The following is a 23,720-nucleotide window of genomic DNA, read 5'->3' as shown; positions in this document are numbered from 1 at the left end:
ACTTCATCGCTACCTCGGAAGTGTTGTGTCCTATAGCTTGTGGGACCGACTATAACACCACGTTCAAACTTACTTAAATCTTGAGAATCTGCTATTGTAGCAGCAGTAACCGATCTGAAAACTATGCCAGGCAGTCTTATGTAGCATTGCCACTGCAGCGCCGTATTCTGCCTGCTTACATGTCTCTCTTTTAGAATACGCAATGCTATACCAGTTTATTTCACGCTTCAGTGTATAATGCCCCCCCCCCCTCCCCCTCATATCGAAGCCTCTGGTTAGTAGGCTAATTTTACCTTCAAGTTACATATGTAACTCGTGAAACACATCTGAAGAGTACCTGCAAATTACATCGAAATTTTCTAAATTAATTTGGCATTTTCCATATGTATCCACATAATATTTTAAAAAAGTTTTTGCAACAGTCACTCTCTAGTTGAAATTTCTGTCGATGTTATGACTGACCTTTTTCAAAATATTTTGTTTCCTACGTTCGTCCAGCGTAATGGGTTTATGCCCTTCAGCAATGCATGAGTACATGTGTTTCTTATGAATAATCTCTTCCCAGATTTGTTACCACTTTCAATAACAATAAAATAAACCAAACTGTGCAACAAGCTTTACTCTTAAGTGAACTTGTTTTACTCATATTTTGTTGTCCCATACAGTTTTTGAGATGATGACTCTAGTAGGTAGCAGATGACATAGTTACAAAATGTACTACCTGTCTTTCTCGGGAAATCTCCGCTATCACTTTCTTTTTAATGGCTCATTTCACTCTGTATACCATAGAGCTCTTTGAATATCCCTTGCAACCTCCAAGGACGTTTAATGGGCTCAGAATAGGTAACATTACTGCCTAAGGCAATGCAATTTTAATGCCATTTTGATAATTATTACACTTAATAGTAAATAATTAATGATATAATACGAGTATAGTAAAAGCCAAAATCTGCTGTCATTGTCAGGTGGTATATTGACCATAAATAGAAGAAGATTGTATAAGAATTGTGGAAACCCTGCTGAAACCTACCGTTTTTCCTCAGCATGTATGGACTGAATTTCAAAAAGTGATCAGTTATACTGATAACCTCTTTGTGAAACGAGCTACAGGACTGTGGGTGGTAGAATGACACAGATTTCCTTAACATCAATCTTCAGCAACAATCTAGCTCATGATAGAGTAGTGAGACTTACCAATACATATTATTAAGTTTCATATTGTCATGATACATTGATTAAGGGATATATTTACAACATATAAATGCTTTATGCATGAAAATCATCTGTTTTAGTGACGCTTCATTATTATCCAGGGCTACACTCTTTACATACTTTAATGTATATTTAGATACAATTACACTTGAACATATATGTGTTCAATTATTTTTTAAAAGAATGTATTTTTCTAGATAAAAAATTACAAACAGGATAATGATGTCTTATAAAAACTTGCCACAGAACTAAATAAATGGTATGTTCCATTCATGATATGGTAAAGTATTTCTTATGTAAGACTGTCAAAAAATTTTGGGAAATTTGTTAATTGCTAATTTGTAAAACAATTCATTTTCATATATGCACTCGATTGTAATAAAAGTTTATTATGCTTTCGGTACATACATTCAGTGACAACAGTTTCTTCTAGCTACACTTTTATTCATATTAACTGTGATATTAAACTGTATGCACGTTACAATGAAAACAGTTTTGTGAGAATCTGGTATGTCCATAAATTAATGGCAGAAAATTAAGTATGAAAGATGTGATTAGATTTACAGTAAACCAAAATTAACCTATGTTTTGAATAATATTTAATTATGAAGAATATCTAAAGAGGGAGCTGTATGTTGACTCTGATCATCAAATCCACTTTCCTAATTGGGTGTATTCCTGTATGAACAGTGAGTCATAATTTACTTCCCATGAATAGGAGTTTCTCGCTAATAACATGAACTTCGATGTTCAGTGTGATATTAGCTTCCTATTCATTACAAATCTGTAGAAGACCACAATGTTATGGCCCAAAAGTATTAAAATTAGGGGGAAAGGAAATAATTATATAACTTCAACCTTATAGAATTTTTGAGAAGGAAGGTGATAGTAGTGGAAAAGAGAGCTATCAATATGTATCACACCACAAGAAATGTTTCTTCACAAACTTCTCAATCCAGTATATATATATTTATTACACTTACAATACATTGAAGGCTGGTAAAATGTATGTCTAATGTGTTAGTGTCTGGGGTATATGGTATGGATACCATTCACACGAAAGTGTTGCACTAATGATCTATCTATATCATAGTTGTTTCCTCATTGTACAAATCTATTATAACAACATGGAAATTACATTATGTCTGAAAGTGTTGATACTAATATATTACATATTTACACTTCATAGGCCTTTTCTCTCAGCCATCGTGTTTGCCTCATTATTAGAAACATTACGCCATAGAAATACAAAGTAAATTCTGAACTGCTGAAACATTTTACATTAAAGTAAACTCTTGAGCTTATCGAAGGATAGAGCTTTAGCAGTTTCAGTATCTTAGATAATTAAATTTATTAGTACAGCTTATCTGCTACATAAGTTTTACTGATACACTGATGAACCAGCAACAACAGGGAATAGTTACGTTTCAAGTGAAAGTACAACTTTGTGTGCATACATTACTGAACATTTACCTTCAAAATAATTTTAAAGTGGCACCCTGTTCTGAAACACAGGATTTACTGAAACTGATGATGCCAAGATTTAAAAACAATGTAATACTGACTTGTGCAACAGATAAAACATAATATCACTGAACATGTTCCAGTGCAGTAATTAATGTTAGGTTTGGCCAATCATGAAAACAAATTTATTTCTTAAACACGTTTTCTGTCATGTGATAGCTTTTGTTGCGTTACTTTTGCCAATCTGTTTTCATTCATATACGATATTTATCACTTTATAACAGGTAGTGTAAATCAGTACAATCCATTTCTTTAATTTTATGCCAGAACTGCCATCAATCGCTGTTTACAGGTACCAATAACACAGTGAATTTAAGGTACTGTTTTGGATATGTATGTGTTTCCTCACTATTTATTTGCACTTCTAGAAAACTTGAAACAGCTCACCTCAGATTTTGACAGTTATCCAAGATATGAAAAGATGTTTGTAGGTGAAACATTTTTTCATATTTTCAATTGAATAGTGTAGCTAGTCAGCATACACATTATGTAGACAAATGTATGCTAATAGAATCAGATCCTTCTATCTAGTAAATGGAATTCATTAATGTGAATTCAGAGTTATCAAACAAGGTAAAAGAGTTCATTAAAATCCTGGGTTATCTTTGAGAGTGTGAATATTTTCTCTATTTTTCGATAGTATGTTGGTATTTTGATGGTAAATTAAATCATAAGGGCTACTTTACAGCTATAACTCCACATTCATTATTTTCGTTTGAAATATCTGCACAAGACAACATAGGTACTTTTGCATATCAATAACATTATAGTTCCACATCTGTACACAATATTTACAACATTTTTCCTGTAATGTTGATGTCCTGAAACTGATTCCTTTAGAGCAACCAGACAGAAACAAAGTAGTATCTATGTTCAAGGATTTGTTAACTATACGACACTAAATGCTCGGTAAACAATGAAAAACTGCTGTTTCAGTTAAACGCACAGTACAGTTGCATGAAAGTGCATGTTTCATATTATTATTCAATAACTGTAACAGGCTACTTCTACAGTACACAATAAGTACAAAAATAGTAATATTCTAAATTCGCTGACAGGTCAGTGGTATATCAAATTCACGTAACTCAGTTCAGTAAATCACCAGTCCCGTTATCACTACATCTCAAACACAACAATTTTTAATATTATAAAAATTTAAGTGGCTTTCTTTTCAACTGTGTGGCATAAACACTGCCTATAGATTCATGTTAAACATTTTAATGTTACATACCTTCATCAAATATATCTACATAAGACTGTCACTCTTTAACTTTATTTATATCCACAACATTTTCCTCAGTACTGAATTTTAAACTAATAACGTAGATTCTCTGCTTTATTAGTGTGAAATAAATTTACTTTTTAAATTTTTATCTTTAATCAAGAATTATTTATCTAAACATACACTTCTCATATTTTCCAACAATTTTATAATCTTGTGTTGAACTGTATACATTGTAATCAGAAAGTACTCACAACTTACCAGAGGTTGAAAACCATTTATCTCACCCAAATATATGCAGACAGTTGCCAGATGCTCTGTGTGAGGTTTTAAGTTGTAATCAGAAAGCACTCACAAGATACTATACGTTCTAAAACATTTAACTCACGCCAATGTATGAAGAAAATTGCTTGATAATTTATGTGATGTTCTTTTAACTTCTCAGTCTTCACATCTTTAACCACTGCTTTTAAGATCTGAAGGTATCGTCTTATTATTAACTATAGCATTACATTTGAGCTGGTAGTGACAAACATGTGGAGGTTCTACGAGTAACAAGTGTCTTACATGAAGGATGTTCACACGAGAGGGCATCAGAACGCTACAGAATTTCACAAATGACATAACACTTATAGATGTTGAATCAAGTGTCAAGTCATGTACTTAATTGTCTAATAACACAAGGCTTTTTTTTGTCATACTGCTAATGTAACCTTCATTGACAATATATTCAAGAGGTATTTTGCAGCGAACTAACTGCCAAAATTATCTTGATGAAAAGGAGCAGATTTGTGATATCTGTTATTCTAAGCAAGTCTGATATTGTGAAAACCCTGCAACACATACACTAAGTTAGTTGTTTCTAACTTGGAATTACAAAGAACAGAATTGATTTGGGTAATGGAAACACCTCTGGGAAAAAGAGTAAATTCAAGGCAAATTACTCGCAAAATGATAACGTATAAACCCAAGAGCACTGTTATCTTCCAGTAGCATGAGTCAGGACACTTTCTTGTCACAAGCAAGATGCTGCAATTTTCACCATTTAAGGACGGAAAGTAACGCGAAAATCGTTACCATATGACAGTTTGTGCGCTGCTGGTGTAATCTGAATGGTCTAAGTTCTCAGTATAAAAATTTGTGCCATTAATTTTAGTTGTCGGGAAACATATTTTATGTGATTAACATTTGCATCACTATTACTTTCTTAGCGAAAATCCACCAAAAAAGGAATAATCGTTGTCGAATTTGTTATTTCTTGAAGTCTGTGGCAAAAGGTATTGTTATTACTGTATGCCATTCCAACGCAGTAACTTGTTAATGAATAGTGGATCACCAAAAAAAAAAAAAAAAAAAGCATTTTGCATCTCCATTTAAACAAGTACATACTAAAGTATTTGCTACAATTGTTTCCTAACATTTCTCTTGTCACTCTTATTAGGACGCACGAAATGGTCCATACCCACTCTGAGGTGGTTTTTTATGAAATCTGTGCTGCAAGAGCTACGAAACGAAAAGCTGCCATTTCCTGTTCTTTTATCTAGTACATTCTGTGAAAAACAAAAGAAGTCACGGATTGGGAACCTACAATATTGTACAGTTTAAACAACAATGGCTGCAGCACCAGCATACATGCATCATATTCTGTTATACTTCAATGGATTTTTCGAGGGAAGTGACTGATTTTATTAGGATTTGAATGCCAGAAATGTGGGTGAAGCATGTCTAATCCTTGATCAACTTTCTTTATTGGAGTCGTAAACTTAATTAAATTACACTCTTAAAAAATAACCGACCCTCTACAAAAAAGGAAGTATCCGAACGGGATGGAAATCAGAAGATATAATGTAAGTGTACGGACCAACAAATGATTTCAATTTCAGAAAAAATGGATGATTCATTCAAGACAAAGAGCTTCGTAGAATGAGCGAATCAATAACGCCTTGGTCCGTCTTCTGCCATTATGAAAACATTATTCGGCTTGGCATTGATTGATACAGTTGTTGGATGTCTTCTTGAAGGATATCGTGTCAAACTCTGACGATCTAACGCGCCAATTGGACAGAATTTGGCACGATATTCGACATGAGGACATCGAAGAACTCTGTCAAACAGTGCTAAGCCGAATGACAGCTAGCATAAACATCATAGGTGGCCCAGTGGGTTATGACTTGCTCAGTTCTTGACGCTTTTTCCCTTGAATAAATCATCCAATGTTTCTGAAATTTTAATGACTTGTTTGTGTGTACATCACGCCTGCCGATTTCTGTCCCATTCTGATAATTAATTCATCGTTTTTTTTTTTCTTTCTTTCGTAGAGTGTATTTTGTGTATGGCTGAGGAATTTTTACAGATACGCATATATCTTCGAAAGATAAAGTACAGAAGCAGTTTATCTCAGTCCAGATATGGCACACAGATATTTGGTAACATTTTATGCAGAGAAGTGCGAAACTATATAAATTTTTGGACCTAAAGGCAGTACCATTGACAGGCCTATGTTCCACATCAAACTGGGAGTTTTATGAAGGCTACATTGAGGACATGTAGAAAAATTTTCTAGGCATTTATTATCATGAGAACAAAGATATTTTGCAATGAATGCAGCTGCTTCATTGGTTGTAAACTATTTTAGAATTATTGTAAAGTAAAAGTTCAGAAGTCATAAATCTGGATTAAACCTAATAACTGCTTGCATATGGGCTAGAGGCGGACCAACGCGTTATTGACTTGCTCCATTTATGAATGTCTTTCTCTTGAATTCTCGTCCTGTAGCATGATTCGACGAGTTTCCAGTTTATCATCTGTTGGACAAATAGCGTCGGAACGATTCAGCATGATAAACAGGTAAGATTTCATCAAAGAAATTGGCCGAGAAAGACAGTATTCGCTTACACGTTGTTAGTATCACACGTCTACCTCTCCATAATGTTCCCTCTAATATTCATTTTTCGAAGGGCAACAGCCATATGTTTCCCTGTATTCCATCACTGATTGAGTTGTCATTCATACACCTTCCTTCGGAGTTCATAATTTTGACTGACGACAATCTTCAAGACCGGGACTGTGTGTCGTGCAGACCGGAAGTGACTTCGCCAGCTGGGCTTACGCGAGGCAGCTGTCACCAGCCACCTCGGCTAGTGCAGTGGCGGTGCCGACTGCAGCTACGCGCCGCGCAGCGGTGGTGGCACTGATGTTGATGTCGGTGGTGTGGGCGGCGGGCATCACATGATGCTGCAGCTCTTGGCGCGGCCCTTCAGCTCGGCCTTGAGGTCCAGCTTGCTCTTGCAGGGGTAGCCGCGGCCGCGCTGCTGCAGCAGCAGCGCGTGGTGCTTGTTGAGCTTGCCCAGGGCCGCCAGCGCCGCCACCTCGAAGGCGTCGCGCACCGCCTTCGCCGACGCCTTCGCCGACGTTTCCACGTACGTTGTGGCGCAGATGGTGCGGCTCACGGACACAGCCTGCAACACATCCAAGTTTTCCGTTCTGATGCAGTTCCACTACTTGCGCTGTGCAGGGGCTGTCATCTGGGAAATGATTGTGGGCAGGAGCAGACACATGGTTAGGTTCTGGAGAGAGGTCTTTCTTTGTAACTGTCTCTGCCCCACTCCCTCTACAAAGAAAGCTTGCCGTCACCATCCCTACTTTTTAACAAGCCACAAATATTTACAATTTTAATAGTAACAGCAATAAAATATATAAAACGAGCGATCCGCCCGAGATTCACATAGGTATCACAAGTATCTACGGGTGGACGGCTTGTCTGACGTAGTGGTAATTACACTAATGGCACCAAAATTGCTACACCAAGAAGAAATGTAGATGATAAACGGGTATTCATTGGACAAATATATTATACTAGAACTGACATGTGATTACATTTTCACGCAATTTGGGTGCACAGGTGATGAGAAATCAGTACCCAGAACAACCACCTCTGGCCGTAATAACGGCCTTGATACGCCTGGGCATTGAGTCAAACAGAGCTTGGATGGCGTGTACAGATACAGATGCCCATGCAGCTTCAACACGATACCACAGTTCATCAAGAGTAGTGACTGGCGTATTGTGACGAGCCAGTTGCTCGGCCACCATTGATCAGACGTGTTCAGCTGGTGAGAGATCTGGAGAATGTGCTGGTCAGGGCAGCAGTCGAACGTTTCCTGTAACCAGAAAGACCCGTACAAGACCTGCAACATGAGGTCGTGCATTATCCTGCTCAAATGTAGGGTTTCGCAGGGATCGAATGAAGGGTAGAGCCACGGGTCGTAACACATCTGAAATGTAACGTCCACTGTTCAAAGTGCCGTCAGTGCGAACAAGAGGTGACCGAGACGTGTATGTAACCAATGGCACCCCATACCATCACGCCGGGTGAGTATGGCGATGACGAATACACGCTTCCAATGTGCGTTCACCGCGATGTCGCCAAACACGGATGCGACCATCATGATTCTGTAAACAGAACCTGGATTCATCCGAAAAAATGACGTTTTGCCATTCGTGCACCCAGGTTCGTCGTTGCGTACACCATCGCACGCGCTCCTGTCTGTGATGCAGCGTCAAGGGTAACCGCAGCCATGGTCTCCGAGCTGATAGTCCATGCTGCTGCAAACGTTGTCGAGCTGTTCGTGCAGAAGGTTGTTGTCTTGCAATCGCGATAGGCTACAATCCGACCTTTATCAACGTCGGAAACGTGATGGTACGCATTTCTCCTCCTTACACGAGGCATCACAACAACGTTTCACCAGTCAACGCCGGTCAACTGCTGTTTGTGTATGAGAAATCGGTTGGAAACTTTCCTCATGTCAGCACGTTCTAGGTGTCGCCACCGGCGCCGACCTCGTGTGAATGCCCTGAAAAGCTAATCATTTGCATATCACAGTATCTTCTTCACGTCGGTTAAATTTCGCGTCTGTAGCACGTCATCTTCGTGGTGTAGCAATTTCAATGGCCAGTAGTGTACTTTATCCACAAACCTTTCTCACGCCTCGCTCTATCTACGCTGACGGAAAGAAAATCACAGAACCAAAAAATAATTAACGTAGAGTAATGAACATTGCAAGATCACAGGTTAATGTAAACGCGAGTTAAGTCATTGTACGTGTGAAATGCTGGTTCTATAGTAACTGTGTAAGCGCCAGTATGTTGAATGCAAGTGTGTTATACAGGCGCCGGACGTCAGTATGGGGCTGGAGTTCTGTGTCTGTTTCACCTGGTCGTCAATACAAGGACCGTTAATGCTGTTTGTCTATGACGCTGCAGTTTTCGTCCGATGGTGTCCCATATGTGTTCGATTGGAAACAGATCTGGTGATCGAGCAGGCCAAGGCAACAGGTCGACACTGTGCAGAGTATGTGAGCGAGCGTTATTCTGTTGGAAAACACCGCTTGGATGTTGTTCGTGAATGGCGGCGCAACAGGTGATGTCAAGATCTGCAATCAGGATTCGTCGGATAACCACGAGAGTGCTCTTGCTGTCATACGAAATCGCACACCACACTATAATTCTCGGTGTAGGTCTACTGTGTCTCGCACACTGACAGGTTGGTTGCAAGCCCTCAATTAGGCTCCTCCTAACCAACACACAGCCATCGCTGGCATCGAACCAGAACAACCTTTCATCATAAAACACAGCAGACTTCCGTCCAGCCCTCCAATGGGCTCTCGCTTGACACCTCTGTGTCCCAAATGGCGATGGTTTGGGGTCAGTAGAACGCACGCTACAGGACGTCTGGCTCGGAGCTGTCCTTGAAGTAACTGATTTATAACAGTTCTTTGTGCCACAGTGGTGCCAACTGCTGCTCACATTGCTGCTGTAGATGCTTTACGGTGGACCAGAGCCAAACGCCGAACACGATGGTCTTCCCCTCCGTAATGCTACGTGGTGGTCCAGAGTCTGGTGTTGCGGCCGAACATTCTCGCTACCACCGCTGTAAGCAATGATATACAATGGCTACGGTCCTGCCAAGATTTTCTGCAATATCGCAGAAGAAACATCCATCTTCTCGCCGCCCTATTATACGACATCGTTTAAACTCTGTGACGTGTTGATAATGGCGTCTTTGCCGCCTTAAAGGCATTCATGACTACTCATCACGTCCAATCTCACAGATAAGTAACGTTCACGACCGTTACAGAGTGTATTTAGAATAAATCTGATTTGCATCCTCGTAGTAGCTCTACTTTTATGCGACTGGTGCAAAATTTGAACAGATATCATCTCTCAGTTGTGGAAAGACGACTACCATCTTTCATTTATGTCGCTCAACTCCTTGGTGTAGTGATTTTTTTCCCGTCAGTGTATTACCGACAACCGTTATTAAAATCACCAGTTACCTCAAACAGCCACCACAAATGAACGGCAAAACGCAGCAGGGGACATTAGTTCATCATAGTTCAGCCAATTGGTACGAAGTATTTGAAAATATGGAATCTAAACCACTCGTCGTTTCTGGCTAATCCCCACGTCATTGAGTGTCGAATGGTGGGTGTAAAGTGAGACTGAAAAGTACGTGGGCCAGACGGAACTCGATCTCGCTAACTTTCATCTAACCGCGCGCGTTTTACCAATAAAACATAAAGCCCGACAGTGAATTTGGTCAAGCTTTGCTGTTCTGTGGAGTTATAACGGCTCTTTATTGTACTGCTTTTCCCGCCAGATACCGTCTCCATTATAGCTAACCAGGTGACAGCTCCCATCAGTGGCGCGAGACGTCGCTACCAATGCTAATTAAATGAGAAAAAGATAAAGGTACGAAGAATGACACTCATTATTACTTAGCGGCAAAAAATTATATGCACGTACTTCGTTGTGAGTTATTCAATGTATTCGTGTAAACCGTATCGAAACCTCTGGAGCAGTTCCTTCAGATTAGTCTGTACAGCGGAAACCACTGTGGGGGACCCTTATGATAATTAAACAGTGCTACATTAGAACATCTGTTCTAAACTTATAACGAATTAAATTACTAGGAAACATATAGAAATATATTAACGTAATAATAATAACAGTAATAACATATAGTTTTCGTATGTGAGTAGTGCATTGCTTTACCATAACATCTGACAAATTGCAATTTAGAAACGTACAACCTTTGAAATGCAAAGTTCCAAAATTAGAAAAATACACATAACACACAATTAATCTGAGAAGTATAAAAGCAATAAATTCTCGTAACACTGATACTGTCGTTATGTACACAATACACAGTTAAAGAATGCAGTCAGAATAATCAGCAGATAACCAGGTACAACGATTGTGAACACTGGTCTGCAAACTATGGCTGAACGACCGTGTAAATGATCGGAATGCCGTTTCTTCTAGGAAATCAGTTTCATTGGTATTTCTTTTCTTAGTGGAGGGTCTTTCCCCTTTTGTCTTCCTTACGCAACTTTTTGTGGGTTTCTTGGTTGTACCTGTGGATTCACGTATTGTGTCCAGTTTGTTGTTGAGAGCTGTTAGGTCAGCCTGTGGACAAGAGCCTTCACCTGGCTGCAATGTTACCAGTCTAGACACAAGACCTATTCAAGCGAGCAGGCGGTGACGTAAATAATTTAAAAATGACTTGCGTTAAAAATACCCTTTAATTTTACAAGAATATCTTGCCCTTCTCGAGACTTTCAGTTTTGATGCAACTACTTGTCCGAAATTTAGCTATGAAATTTGGTAATTAATTTATGTAAAAATGTATTTAAAGCATATCTTGGCTGTGTACACATCAGAATTTGTGCAAATATTAATGTGTGTGTGTGTGTGTGTGTGTGTGTGTGTGTGTGTGTGTGTGTGTCTGTGTGTCTGTGTGTGTTTGGAGCTTATGCGCCCTCAGTGGTGAGGTTATCAGCGTCCATACACTCATTAAAACAATCGAATATGGATAACATCTCTCAAATTATTATACACTCATCCACTGGAATTGACCACACAGTCACACAGTCACTACATCGCACTTGCGCTGAAACAACCGAGAAAAAGTAAACGTAGTTATATATGAAGTTATAGAACAAGTAAAAGGACATAGTAGCCGAAGAAAGGGCATGGAAATGACAGTGGCTGACTATTTCCAAGGAAAAAAAAAATAACGTGGGTGAGGCAGTCACTCTGTTAACACATTAAAACCATCTCCCTCAAATCTTGGGACAAACATTCGACAATTCACAAAACTTTAAAACTCGAACCACATTCGTTTGGACATTCCCTGAAATAGAGGGCACATGCAAAGGCATTTACGCCGCTTCCCGGTGGTCGGAAAATAAAACATAGTCCAATAAAATGTGACGCTCAGTGGTCTGTAAGCCACAAGCACCCAATACTGTGGGGTCCTCTTGCCGGAGCAAGCCGGCCGTTGGTGGCCGAGCGGTTCTGGCGCTACAGTCTGGAACCGCGCGACCGCTACGGTCGCAGGTTCGAATCCTGCCTCGGGCATGGATGTGTGTGTTGTCCTTAGGTTAGTTAGGTTTAAGTAGTTCTAAGTTCTAGGGGACTTATGACCTCAGCAGTTGAGTCCCATAGTGCTCAGAGCCATTTGAACCATTTTTGAACCGGAGCAAGAAGCCATGCGCAATAGGGCTGTGGCCTATATGAAGACCCCAAAGGACGACCTCATCCCGTCGACGTGACTGGAAGGGAGTACGACACAGCTACGATGTGGGATTTTCTGGATGGGGCTTACAGTCAGTCACTTACAGCCACTCATCCTCCCACCGACATCTACGCTCTGGATCTCAATGGCGAGACCATAGCATGCAGGGGGATGCTACACTGAAATAACTGAGGATCACGACATGCCTCCTTGGCTGCTGGATCCGCCCATTCGTTCCCCACAATATTCATGAGGGCTGGTACCTGTCAGAAAGACAGATTCTTTTCCAGTCGACGTAGTTGGAGGACGGCATCCTGGATATTCTGGAGTACATTATCTGCTAGGTGCAAACGTTGTTGAGGGTGAAGAGCACTGAGAGAATCAGAACAGACTAGAAATTTAGGATTGGATGAACGTTTCATCTACTCCAGTGCCCGCAAGATCGAATATAAGTGCATCGAAGACAATAAAGTCGGACCTTGAGGACAAAGCCTGGGAAAACAAGAGAGCAGCCAACGGAGTCCCCCTATTTCGACCTATCCATAAAGACACTTACATAGTTATCGCGCTCACATAAATTATCTGAAAATACCGCAGTAAAACTAGAAGCATGATTGCAATCTTTCCTATACTGCACTAAATCTCAAATGATTGGGTCTCTGCAGCAACGAGGGTGGTAGGCGGTTAAAGCCCTGAATTTGAGCTTGGACTTGCTCCACTCCGAGTAACTCCAGCACATACTGCACGCGGAACTCAAATGGTCTTGTTGCTCGTGGAGAAAGGGAGAACAGGTTTTCCAAAGGGGACGAGCAACAGTGTGGTATGTGGGTGAATTCTGAGCTGCGAGAAGCTTACATGTCTGACGCACCATGAAGAGTTGCTGTCGAATTGTAAGTGGCGATTCACCAGCCTCAGCAGAGGGACTGGGAATGAGCTGGTGCTGTAAGCATCCGACGTAGCCTAATCCCCTCATGGTGAACAGCGTCAGCCATCTTCAGACAAGAAAGCGCCGCCGATCCTTACACTGTACACCCGTAGTCAAGAAAGTCCTATAAAAGTGGAGCAGACGCATCATGTCCACTCCCCAAGACCTGTGGCTAAGGCAATTTATGATGTCCAGTGCCTTATGGGTTCTGGCTTTCCTTTCTCTCAGGTGTGATAACCACGACAATTTAGAGTCAAAAATGATGCCCAGAAACGTCCCGAAATCTCTGAAACGTAGAACAGTGTCCGCCACATGCAAGGCAGCTAAATTAAAATTACGGCGAGAACGATTAAAATGATTCACAAACTTTTACTTCCTGGAAACTGAAAATCCATCTTCGTAGTGCATTCCTCCAGTCTCCACACTGTGCGTTGCAACTGACGGCTGGCTGTTGCAAGACTGGAGGAGGAACACAACAGCGAATTTTTCCACAAATAAGAGGCACTGTAGATGTGATAATGTTTATGGCTACGGCAAAGAGGATAACACTTAAAGTACTGCCCCGAGGGATATCATTCTCCTGCTCAAAACGATTTGACAGTGTGTCACCATCTCTGTTCTTAAAAACTACTTAGGCAGGAAAGACGCTATGAAAATGCGGAGGTGGCCACTAAAACCATATTGATGCAGTTGTGCTTCAGCACTGCGTCTCCAAACAGTATGCTACATTTACTTTGTCCACTGTATCTGTCGGTTTAGTTCCATTAAGAACGACGCATTATCAGGAAATCCTCATCCCAGTGGAAAATCTCAAATACTCATTAGAGTATCATTATGTTCGTTTGTTTGTAACGTAATTGTAACTGAAACAGCCCATGTGTCTACTGTGAGAGGGCAGTATGTGCAGTCTGTGGCAATAGTTCACGTGTAAACATTACGGTACTTGTGCTACGTGTCATTAAGAGAGTTGTGTTGCTTCTGGGTGGTTCGCACAGCAGTAACGTATTATCAAAGGCCTTTATAGTCACTCCAATGAAGCAGAGAATGAGACTGGTGGACGTCGGAGGGATATCGCTCTGGGTCAAAGTGAGGTCTCTGCAATATGGAACAACTGCAAGCGACAGAATCAGTTGAGAATCGTCACTGGCGTGGCCGTGGAAGAAAAACAACAGGTGTGCAGGACCGTTATCGACGTACAACAAACAGAAACCCTCAGAACAGTGCTATACGTGTACGGTGGCAGTACCAAAACAGCTACAAGAGTGCAGGTGCAAACACAAACGGTACTAAATAGGCTCCGTGAGTAGGGATTACATGCCCGGAGACCTCTACAGGCTACCTTTCAAAACAGGGTTCGGAGAAGGGCTGGTGTCGCTTGGGCACGGAATTACCAGCGGGACACAACACTCTTTTATGATAAGAGTTCTGTCTGTCTCCGCCGCGACAGTATTCATATTTGTGTATAGGGGCAACGAGGACAAAGATTCACCGTAACTGCATAGCAGACAGCTACCTTTATCGAGGCGGTTCAGTCATGTTTTGGGGTGGAATCTTGTACGGCAGCGGGACACCACTTGCAACATTACAGTGGAGAACAACTGGAGCGAAAGCATCCCTGTAAGTACTGAGGCTCCATTTGGTGAACATGCTGGAGCGGAATTTACGCTGATGGACGACACTGCACACCCCCACCGTCACAATCTTGTGAACACTTTCCTAGTGGAGCGTAGAATGATTTGGATGGAATGGCCCCCATATTCTCCAAATCTCAACTGCATTGCGAGTGCATGGGCCATGCTAAAACGAATGTCTTTCAACCGTCCTGTCCCTCCAGAGACCTTACAGGGCAGCAGAGAGGCCGCTGTACAGGGGTGAGACAGTGGCTTACAGGTTTACCTCGACTATTAGGTAATGAGTATGCCAAACCGCGTTCGGAAGTGTTTCAAATTACGAGGAGACCATTTTTTACACGAGATGACCTGAGAAGAAGCTGCTGTGTTTACAGTGGAACCTTTTGTATGCTTTTTTTTTCTTTGTGTTTATCACGTGTAAATGTGTTTATCCTTATTTTCCTTATGACTGCATCTGACAGGACAAAGTTTCTTTTGTTTTCTGTTATGTACAGTATTGACAATAAAGCAATATGCCATATTAATTTTGATCGCTGTATAAAGCAAATTTGTGAAGTAGCTCAAGGGAATGGTTTAGAGCCGCTACTGCTTAAAATTTATGTTAATGATCTAGTGGATAACGTTGGGGGTTAAGAAGGGCTACTCGCGGGCGGTGCTGTTGCTATAGGGAGCTTGCAACGCCAGAACACAGTACCAAATGCAGGAGCACATTCAAATAAACGACGAGCAGAGCAGGGATTCGAGGGTTACCCTGAACATAAACAGATGTAATGTATTACTTACAAACAGGCGAAGAAATCCGCTGCTGTTGATTACACTGTTAAGGGCAAATCACTGGAAACTATAACTATCGTGAAGAATCTACTAGTAACTGTACAGAGTGACCTCAAGTAGTATGAGCACATAAAACAAATATTAAGAAAAGCAGATGCTACAATGAGATTCCTTTAAAGATTACTAAGGGAATGTAATTCATCCATAAAAGAAGTGGTTTACAAAACATTTGTTCGAGTGCTTCCTGAGTACTGCTCACAAGTTTGGACTCCTACCAAGCAGAATTAGTTCCAAAAAAGAGCGGTGCGTTTCTTCACGGAGCTGTTCGCTCGAGACTAGAGCCTCACGGAGACGATGAACAAACTCCATTTGTGGAAGCTTCATGAGAGGAGTTGCCATTCACGCAGAGGCTTACTAACATCACTGCGACAGCTTACTATTCGGCCATAGTCTCACGAAATGACGACGAGAAAATCAGAGAAATTAGAGTTCAGAGGATGCTTTACCTTCAGTCACTCCCTCTGCGCACTGTTCGTGAAAAAATAATGGTACCAGAAGCAACGTAAATTGGCTTGTGGAGTGTAGATGTAAATGTAGATGTATGCAAAAATCTGTTTGTTCGCCCTGCCCTGTAGTTACCACCCATTCTTATACTTGATTTTCTCCTCCTTCTTATACACTGAAGAGCCAAAGAAACTGGTAACTGGTACACATGCGTAATATCATGTAGGACCCCAGCGAGCACGCAGAAGTGCCGCAACATGACGTGGCATGGACTCAACTAATGTCTGAAGTAGTGCTGGAGGGAACTGACATCATGAATCCTGCAGGGCTGTCCATAAATCCATAAGAATACGAGGGGTGGAGATCTCTTCTGAACAGCACTAGTAAAGGCATCCCAGATATGCTCAACAATATTCATGTCTGGGGGGGGGGGGTTGGTGAACAGTGGAAGCGTTTAAACACAGAGTTTTCCAGGAGCCACTCTGCAAGAATTGTAGACGTGTGAGGTATCGGATTATCCCGCTCGAATTACCTAAGTCCTTCGGAATGCACAATGGACACGAATGATGCAGGATATCAGATAGGCAGTTTACGTACGTGTAACCTATCAGAATAGTATCTAGACGCATCAGGGTACGCATATCACTCAAACGCCCTACACCATTACAGACCCTCCTCCATCTTGAACAGTTCCCTGCTGACATGCAGGGCACATGGATTCATGAGGTTGTCTCCATACCCGTACACGTTCATCCGCTCGATACAAACGAGACTCGTCCGACCAGGTAACATGTTTCCAATCATCAACAGTCCAATGTCGGTGTTGATGGGCCCGGGCGAGGCGTATAGCTTTATGTCGTACAGTTATCAATAGTACACGAGTGTGCCTTCGGCTCTGAAAGCCCATATCGATGATGTTTCATTGAATGGTTCGCACGTTGACACTTGTTCATGATGGCCCCGCACTGAAATCTGCAGTAAGTTGCGTTAGTGTTGCACTTCTGCCACGTTGAACGATTCTGTTCAGTCGTCGTTGGTTCCGTTCTTGCAGGATCTTTTTCCTGCCGCAGTGACGTCGGAGATTTCATGTTTCACCGGATTCCTGATATTCACGGTACACTCGTAAAATGGTCGTACGGGAAAATCCCCATCGCTCCTCGGAGATGCTGTGTCTCATCGCTTGTGCGCCGACTACACCACGTTCAAACTCACTTAAGTCTTGAAAACCTGCCATTGTAGCAGCAGTAACCGATCTTATAACTGCGCCAGACACTTGTTGACTTACATAGCGTTGCCGACCGCAGCGCCGTATTCTGCCTGTTTACATGTCTCTGAATTTGAATACGCATGCATATACCAGTTTCTTTGGCACTTCAGTGTAGAGTTACGAAGTTTTGCTAATCCCCTGACCACTCTCGAATCTGATTACGCGCCTAGGGCACAGCCTTCTTACATGCGTAGGTTGCGAATGGAGATGGAATGTGTTCCCTAGCTGGAAATGTAAATTATCAATGTGAACGGGAAGATCACGGTACTTGAAATTCTCGAGCAGTTTATCGCTCGTTACACGTATGTGATAGGTGTTGTTGTTAGAGGTGTAAAGAATATAGTAGTGAGTATGAACGACGTCAGTTGCCTTTCTGCAGGCGTGTCGGTCTCCAATAGAGCTGGGAATTTGTCACAAAGAAATTGTTGATTCACAGCCTCTGTTACTTTGTGCAATAAAATGTATGTCCCTGAGAGCCTCTTCACCCCGATTCGTGCAGACGCATTGATATTAAGGCCAACCTGACGCCTTACGTGAGGATTTACCTCTGGTGCCACATGATTACTTTGGTAATCTACTGTCCCATTCTGTGTCAAACCTGTACTATCCGTAATTAAATTCAAGCTGTGAGCTAAGGATCTTCCGTGCTGCGTCATCGACTGACGAAAGTTTAAAAAAGAAGGACGGAAGTTTAGGGTTTAACGTCCCGTCGACAACGAGGTCATTTGAGACAGAGGCAAAACTTCACTCTGACGTGGTATTCTTGTGACCAGAGAGTTTGCACACGTTGTATGCAGTGTGGATTAAGTAACCGCTCGTGCAGAATTGATGGCGCGACAGTGTGGTTATACTTTCAGTAGCTCCAATTATTTGTACACACGCTTCAGTAACATCTTTTATTAGTCTTAACATTTGTTTCTCCACATACCGCGTGCGAAATCTTGTGACGTTCATTGCTATCCCTTGTTCGTAAATGAATTTCCACTCTGCAGTGGAGTGTGCGCTGATTTGAAACTTCCTGGCAGGTTAAAACTGCGTACAAGACGATGACTCCAAGTAGGAACCTTTACCTTTTGAAGGAAGGCGCTCTCCCGACTGGTCTATCACAAAAACACGTCTGAGTCGAGATGGGATAGCTCATTTGATAGAGCACCTGACCATGAGTGGCAAAGGTCCCAGCTGCGAGTCGCTACCTGTTGAGAAGTATTTTGCCACTGCTGGTGCAATGTGGCTTTAAGGATTTCGCTCGTCTTACATGACACCTGCCCTGTTGAACTGAACAACAGCAAAATACCATGTTTGCCTCTCCTCCACTGAAAAATAGGAATTTTCTACACTGCTTACGGTTTTCGCACTCCAAGGAATGATTAACGCTGTTCTGATGCCAAAGGAACACAACCAATACGACGTGAGCAATGAACGTTGACAGGAAGCCTGCCTACGACAATGAGTACCGACCGTACTCAAGACATTTAAAACAGCCCGTATGTTAACAAGTATTTGTTTCTAGGCATACGATTATAGCACTTCTCTATCTGTGGCCACCACAATCTCCTATAAAAACATGGGACACCTACAGTAGTAAAGGAGTTTTGCTATTTTGGGAGCAAAATAACTGATGATGGTCGAAGTAGAGAGGATATAAAATGTATCCTGGCAATGGCAAGGAAAGCGTTTCTGAAGAAGAGAAACTTGTTAACATCGAGTATAGATTTAAGTGTCAGGAAGTCGTTTCTGAAAGTATTTGTATGGAGTGTAGCCATGTATGGAAGTCAAACATGGACGATAAATAGTTTGGACAAGAAGAGAATAGAAGCTTTCGAAATGTGGTGCTACAGAAGAATGCTGAAGATTAGGTGGGTAGATCACATAACTAATCAGGAGATATTTAATAGAATAGGGGAGAAGATGAGTTTGTGGCACAACTTGACAAGAAGAAGGGACCGGTTGGTAGGACATGTTCTGAGGCATCAAGGGATGACAAATTTAGCATTGGAGGGCAGTGTGGAGGGTAAAAATCGTACCAAGAGATGAATACATTAAGCAGATTCAAAAGGATGCAGGTTTCAGTAGTTACTCAGAAGGTTGCACAGGATAGAGTAGCGTGGAGAGCTGCATCAAACCAGTCTCAGGACTGAAGACCACGACAACAACAACAACTTCTTAATACCCAGTATACCACTAAGATGTTCGTGAAGTAATTAAGATTCTGAATTATTTTTTCTCGTGTGCTTGATGTTCGTTTTGCAGCTTCTTCTTCGAATATTGTACAAACATTCCTAACATTTCACATCAACAGACGCGAGAAGACAATACCATCATGAAGATCTGATTAGCTACGGTGTTGGAGGGAGACCGTTTCTGTCGAAAAAGGTAAATGAATAGCTGGACATTTCAGGTGATTAAGTCGTAGTCGTGACAGCCGAATGTGTTGATGGACCCGCAGTGCTGTATCAGCGCGTTTCATCACCGCCAGAGAGTGGAAACCCAGCGCGTCGCACGTTCCATATCCGAGTTCGCGGAGTAACAGAGCTTACCAGATGCCACAGTATCAACGATGTTCCACGAATTTCTCGGTTCGCTGCCACTGGTGTACAATGCAGTCAATAACAAGGTGTTGATGAGATACGTCGCCATGGGTTGTCGGGGACGGTAACAGTAGACACACAGGCTAATCATTCGTCTATTCAGTAAGAGACAACAGCTACTGGTGAGTAGTACCATCCGGAGCTGCAGCAGGGACGTAAGTACAGACATAGGGACCACGGAGCAAGAATCTAATTTGGGATATCCTTCCTCTCCTAGAAGCCTCGTCCCATGGAAGCTTGTTCCCGATTCAACAGAACGCCGACCACACACCGTTTCTCACAGCCACTCCCTTACTCCCCATACACACACACACACACACACACACACACACACACACACACACACACACACACACGCACACACACACTAAAATGCATCTATATCCCGGTCGGCCTCTTGCTGCCTGAGTAAAAAAAAAATTAAAAACCGTTCTAAATACGTTGATAAAGCGATATATATAGGCTTGACAATTTTTCCTGATTTATTCAGACAGGGAATATCACTTCGTCCCTACATCGCTACGAAGGTACATTTTAATTAACTGCAAAACCAAACTTGCGAAAACTGCTATTTAGCGAGTAAGACAATATTCTTACACTCAGAATAAAAAATTAAAAATAAATTAATTATAACAATGAAAAGTACAGTAAAAAGTGAAGTACTTCCTAATAGTGTATTAAAAGACTAAACAAAAATGAATAGATAATTTCAAAGAAGTACAAAAATAAGTGTGAATATCAATGTGAAAATAAAACCTACCAATCAAATGCTTGCCGCGTGGAGTGGTCACTCGGTTAGAGGCGCCATGTCCCTGACTGCGAGACTCCTCCCGTCGGAGAATCGAGTCCTCCGTCGGGCATGGCTGTGTGTGTTGCTCTTAGCATAGGTTATTTTAAGTTAGTATAAGTAGTGTGTAAGTCTAGGTACGGATGACCTCTGCAGTTTTGTCCCTTAAGAACTCACCCACATTTTGAACAATCAGATGTTTGAATTCGGTCAGTTAAATTCTTGACTTACGTAAATAAGTTTTCCTTGTTTTTGCGTATGCAAAATAAACCCTTATTTAAAAAAATGTAATTAAGGATCTTATATTTTCTAAATATGAACATAAATCTTTATCTATATTCAACGAATCTGTGTGAGGACAGAGAGAGCGGATACTTTCTTTGAGCTATACGTTAGTGGCTGTTCCTGTCCCATTTGCGGATAGAGCTTTGGAAGAATTTTGCTTATACGTCTTTCTACAGGGTTGTGTTTTGCCTGATAGTATCTACGAGATAAGGATTCAAGAATATTTGTAATTTCCGCACTGACATAAGGGTTTATGAATTTTATAAACACGTTCCTCCGAGATGTACGGAGACTTGATTTCATTTCTGAAAATTAAGACTCTTTTTAAAATAATTTCTGTTACAGTCCCTCATGAGTTAAAGAACTCTGTAACTATTCGTTACCGCCCTTCTACTGCTGATAAACCAGCTAACCCTTCCTGACTCAGTGCAGAATACAATTATCTTTTTTAAATACTTCCAGCTTGAAAAATGAACAGGCATATAGATTCTATTAGAGACACCAAGACGGCAGCGTATACGTCACGACAAATCGATATCAGCTCTGCTAATTCTTGCACAGAAGCTATATTTTATATTTGTACATTAAATGAAGTTCTTGTCAACATTAGTTATGCCGGAAACACAAGAGGAATATCATGAGGCAATGTCATTGAAAGCACTTCATTTTTAAGATCTTCGTCACAGGCAATGAACACACAAAAAGATTGTATCTGTTACTTACTTAATTGCTTAACATCAGGCAACTAGTTGTGAAGAAATATTGTCAGTGATCCCAGTGTCGCTTTTGTTCCACGGAGAGCGGGTCGAACAGGTTCTTCACTAATTTACTGCGACAAACAATTTACACTCAACGCTCCATCTTTTACAGATGCCGAAAATTTCGTGAAGTCGTTTGTTGAATGATCCTTTGACAGCAAGCGAGCGATGTGGCTAGGGTAGTGCTGAGACACTGGACTCGTATTTGGAAGAACGACGAGTGAAATCCTCGTGCGTCGATCCAGCTCGAGATTTTCAAATGGCTTAAGGTAAATGGCGATATGGTTTCACTGAAAAAGATCCGGCAGATTTATTTCCCCATCCTGTTCCTATCCAAGTTTGTGCTCCGTCTCAAATGGTCGTCAACAGAATGTTAAATCATTTTTGAAAATTCATAATTCTATGATCAATTTAGTAAGAATTTTTCTGTTAACCGTAATGTGATTTAGTTGTGTAATCATCTAAGTCTCTTGATGTTTATTCTGCATGTTGTTGTGCTTGTTTCTAGCTCAAGGTTTAGGAGTATTTAATCCATTTGCACATATTAACTTCTTAGGAAAACTCTCTGTAAAGTTAGTACCGTATTATGCTACAGAATATACAATATTTTTCATTCACGCCAACGGTGTTGTGTAGATGTGATCTGTTTGTATTTCATAAATATACCTTGAAGGCCTCAACTTTGTCGTATCCTTGGCCTTGACCAGATCTAGTCCCTTTTTTTATAGATTCATTTAATAGATGTTTCAGTCATAATGCAGACTGATCTTTCACATGAGTAAATGAGTTAAATTAGGGTCATATCTTTACATGTTAATGGTTTCCCAGACCAGTTTACATTGTTTTAACACAGGGAAAGACTTCACTTGACTTTTGAGGTACAGATGAGCTAGCATAACTCACAATGGCTGTTCAAAGCTTTCCGTGTCTCTCTGAGTCCTTGCTGTAACCAGGTGTCCCTAACTGAAATGTTCATGAATATATTTTGTTTCTTGATCATTATTATTTGCAACTTCGTCCAAGGCTTGTAACTACGCTTCGTTCATGCTTCTGTTGTTCAGTGTCAACCGTAGCTTGTTTGACGTCCAACATTATTGGCTGGCGCACTGTTCTCAGCACGTTGCTTTGCCAATGATGTGTATAGCCACTATTAAATTGCCCGACAAAGATATACACAACTCCCTGCGCTCACTTTGGGTTTCGCTATCTGCAGTGCAAGCAACAAACAAAATGATACAGAAAATGAAACACCCTAGATTTAAGAATCTATATTTGCCGCTGTTATGAAGTAACTGACTTCTGGTTACCTCTCTTCAGTGCGTGGTCAGAAGCATTTTTTAGTTATATTTAACGGGAGGAGACAGCAGCTGTTTTGCTTCACGTATTAATTTTTCCTTCTACTTCTACGACAGAATAAGTAAATAAGGTTCTGTCGCTTAATAGAGGTATAACAAAAAACATTTAGAATTTCATTCTCTCTGATTGATAACTGCTTTTCAGTTAATTTAGTGGAAATATTTCAGCCGAACGTCTCAGATTTAGAGATTTAATAACCAGCACACTTCTGAGCGCCAAGGACAACAGAACATCGTTCGCAACACAGGCCCACCCATTGTGCAGTTTTACATTCTAAGGATTGCTCAGATCACATCGAATGGCAAAGAC

General features: G+C 41.2%; 1 protein-coding gene across 1 annotated transcript in view; it reads right to left on the bottom strand.

The window, feature by feature from the left end:
* Positions 1 to 5,331: 5,331 nt before the first annotated feature.
* The window catches only part of LOC126236978 (ras-like GTP-binding protein Rho1), a 323,883-nt gene continuing 305,494 nt past the window's right edge, over positions 5,332 to 23,720 (bottom strand). The window contains exon 5 of the mRNA XM_049946696.1: positions 5,332 to 7,416. Within this exon, the coding sequence (XP_049802653.1) occupies positions 7,183 to 7,416 (234 nt within the window). The 3' untranslated portion in view covers positions 5,332 to 7,182. The remainder of the gene's footprint in view (positions 7,417 to 23,720) is intronic.

This window comes from Schistocerca nitens, chromosome 2, assembly GCF_023898315.1.
Source record: "Schistocerca nitens isolate TAMUIC-IGC-003100 chromosome 2, iqSchNite1.1, whole genome shotgun sequence".
NCBI classification, from domain to species: domain Eukaryota; kingdom Metazoa; phylum Arthropoda; class Insecta; order Orthoptera; family Acrididae; genus Schistocerca; species Schistocerca nitens.
The sequence above is the reverse complement of the archived record's forward strand: the minus strand, read 5'-3'. Positions and strand labels throughout refer to the sequence as shown.